The sequence below is a fragment of the Scylla paramamosain genome, unplaced genomic scaffold, assembly GCF_035594125.1.
Source record: "Scylla paramamosain isolate STU-SP2022 unplaced genomic scaffold, ASM3559412v1 Contig6, whole genome shotgun sequence".
NCBI classification, from domain to species: Eukaryota; Metazoa; Arthropoda; class Malacostraca; order Decapoda; family Portunidae; genus Scylla; species Scylla paramamosain.
Window position 1 is genome coordinate 400001 of NW_026973671.1, and position 2500 is coordinate 402500.

The 2500-nt window shown below is 50.8% G+C and overlaps 1 protein-coding gene across 2 annotated transcripts in view; it reads right to left on the reverse strand.

The window, feature by feature from the left end:
• Window positions 1-2500, reverse strand: part of LOC135096704 (uncharacterized) — a 15569-nt gene that overhangs the window by 9369 nt on the left and 3700 nt on the right. Inside the window, exon 2 of one of the 2 annotated variants that reach the window (XM_063998446.1) lies at window positions 1-2349. This exon is cut by the window's left edge and continues 1487 nt beyond it. The exons of the other annotated variant lie outside the window; for it this stretch is intronic. Coding sequence (XP_063854516.1) covers window positions 1-2349 — 2349 coding nt within the window. The remainder of the gene's footprint in view (window positions 2350-2500) is intronic. 2 annotated transcript variants of the gene reach the window in all.

Below are 2500 nucleotides of genomic sequence, written 5' to 3' on the forward strand. Positions count from 1 at the left end.
ACAAATTCTTGTTTGTTGAGGCTGAAGCCTTTCGCTCTGATGGGCAGTGACGTTAGCCAGTTAGAGGCTCCCGTTTCCTGTGCAGTGAGGATTTTTCTCACTGTGGTTGCAGGCAAGATGTTTATCAGGTCTTCGAGACAGTTTCGTTGATGTTGTTGCCTATCTCTAGATATAATTCGTCCTTGCTCAGTGACTGCACTTTGGGCTATTTCACCATGTGCGTCCTGAGCAATGATCTTCTCTGTGAGGGACCTGGTGAGCTTGAGGGAGTTGAGGTTCTCCACAGTCGCCAACTTCTCAGGGGAGGTGATTCCCATCCCGCCCAGTCTTGGTGGAAGTTCGAGCAGCGCCCTTTCCCCATCTCCGATGGTGTGGTATCTCAGTAACGCTGGGAGGAAGGTGTTCCTTATCGAGACCTCCAGTGGTGCAAGGAGAGGGCTGATGCCTGGGATGGTGCGCATGGCGAATCTCCATCGATGCTGCAAGCCGTGGGTGTAGGCGGAGTAGGCTGCATGAGGCTCAGTCCTGGCCATGTCAGACAGGACTTCCACCTCATGTATCCACTCCTTCACCTTTTCTCCTATGTACTCCTTCTTGAACTCCTCTGTTCCGATGACAGCACCCAGATGCCGTTGTCCGTCCTTTGTTATTATAACTCCACTGCCACTGAAGCTATCCACTGCACTGTCATAGTGTTCAGGCTTTACAATAAGGACGGACTTAGCGGCATTGGGTGTGTACCCTATGATGGGACCATTGTCGTTCACTAAGCCCCACCATTTTTTCAAGTCTGTTATTTTGCCGGCCCCTGACAGGTCATCTGCGTACGCCACTTGCTTCACACTCGTTTTCTCATATGAGATAACTTGTTGCAGCACTGAAAGTCCGAGGGCGTACATCGCCATGGCCACTGGGTCACCTTGTGTTGTCCCTTCCATGGACTTTAACACCTTAACACTATTACCACTATTACTACATATGTACAAATCCGAGGGGTCACTATATGTGTTTTCTACATATTGTGCCAGAGGGGGACATTTTACTCGAATGTTGTGAAGCATTGTTTTTCTGTTAATAGTGTTGAAAGCGTTTTTGGCGTCCACTAATAACACCGCTTCACAATTGTCTTCACTGAACATTTCCCTCATAGCGTGGATGGCGGCTTCCCCTCCTGCCTGCTGTCCTGCACATACTTGCAGGTTCCCCGCTGCCCTCCTTACGTCGTCCTTGACCACCATCATGACGCATTTACCCACGATGCGTCTTATCACCTCGCCGATGCCAATTGGTCTGCATCCCGGCTTTTTGTCCAGCGGAATTAATCGGCATGCGGTGAGAGCCTCGACGTGGTGACAATTTGTGGTGGCAAGCTTCCTCGCCAGTGCTGCCAGGGCGCCGCATAGGTCGTTAGCGGCGCTGCCACAGAGTGCGCCGCTCAACAGGCGACGCCACCCTCTAGCGTCTAGTCCTGAGGGACCAGCACTGCCGTGTGTCTGGAGAGACTTCTTCCAGATCATCTCTCCAGTTATCACCTCGTAGATGACATCATTGGGCTTGCGGAAAGGCCCCTGCATCCTGAGGCCCTCCTCGTCACTGGGGGGAGGATGTTTTTCCTTCAGCAGGTGGATGGTTTCCCTGGTGAGGGGCAACACTCCACCTGACTGCTGTTCATTAAGTGCCCGCAGAGCCCTGGACACCTGTCCTTGCCGCATATTGCCAGCGAAATTACGGGCTTTGTCTTCCTGCCCTTGTTGGTTTCCTGATGGCCTTGGCAGCCTCTTCTGGATGGCTCGGGCTTCCTCCAGGAGCTCATCCAGTTGGTTGTTCTGCCATAGACCCACTCTTCTTGCGACGGCTTTCACGTTTTCCGCCACCTTCGCATTTCTATGTGTCTTTTGAAAGAAGAGTTTTGGCAGTGTGAAGAATAATTTCATCGCATACGGTGCGAGGGGTGACTCTTGTAAGTAATTGTTGAGGAGGATGACCATCTCTTGTAAAATTTTGTTGGTGGAGGCACACTTTGGTGGATCGAACAGATGACATGTCGACCACCCAACTAATTCTGTGTAAGTGTTGTTCACCCACATGGTTGTTTCTTCTTCTGTTAGTCCTTTCCAGACTAAGTTTCTCCTCCCGTTTGTATGTCTCGCGGTGTACACATTGTGTTGCGGTAGCGATGGGGCGTGTTGTGACGGTGTTGATGGCAGGGCAGCATCCCCTCCCATCTCTGTCTCCATCGTTCGCTCTTGTTCCTCATCCTGCTGGGATTCCTGGCTGTCCCCTGGCTCCTCCTCCCTCTCAGTGCCCTGGTGGTCACGTCCCAGGGGGTTTTGGCATCCATCTCCCTTTCTACAATTTATATACTTTTTGTTTTGTCTCACACATTGACAATTAACACATCTGTGTTCCTCTTTTGTACACTGACAACATCTTCTTTGTGCAGGTTGGTTAGACATTTTAATAACATGACTTTATTAGATAGAGAGAGTTGGAGAGAGAG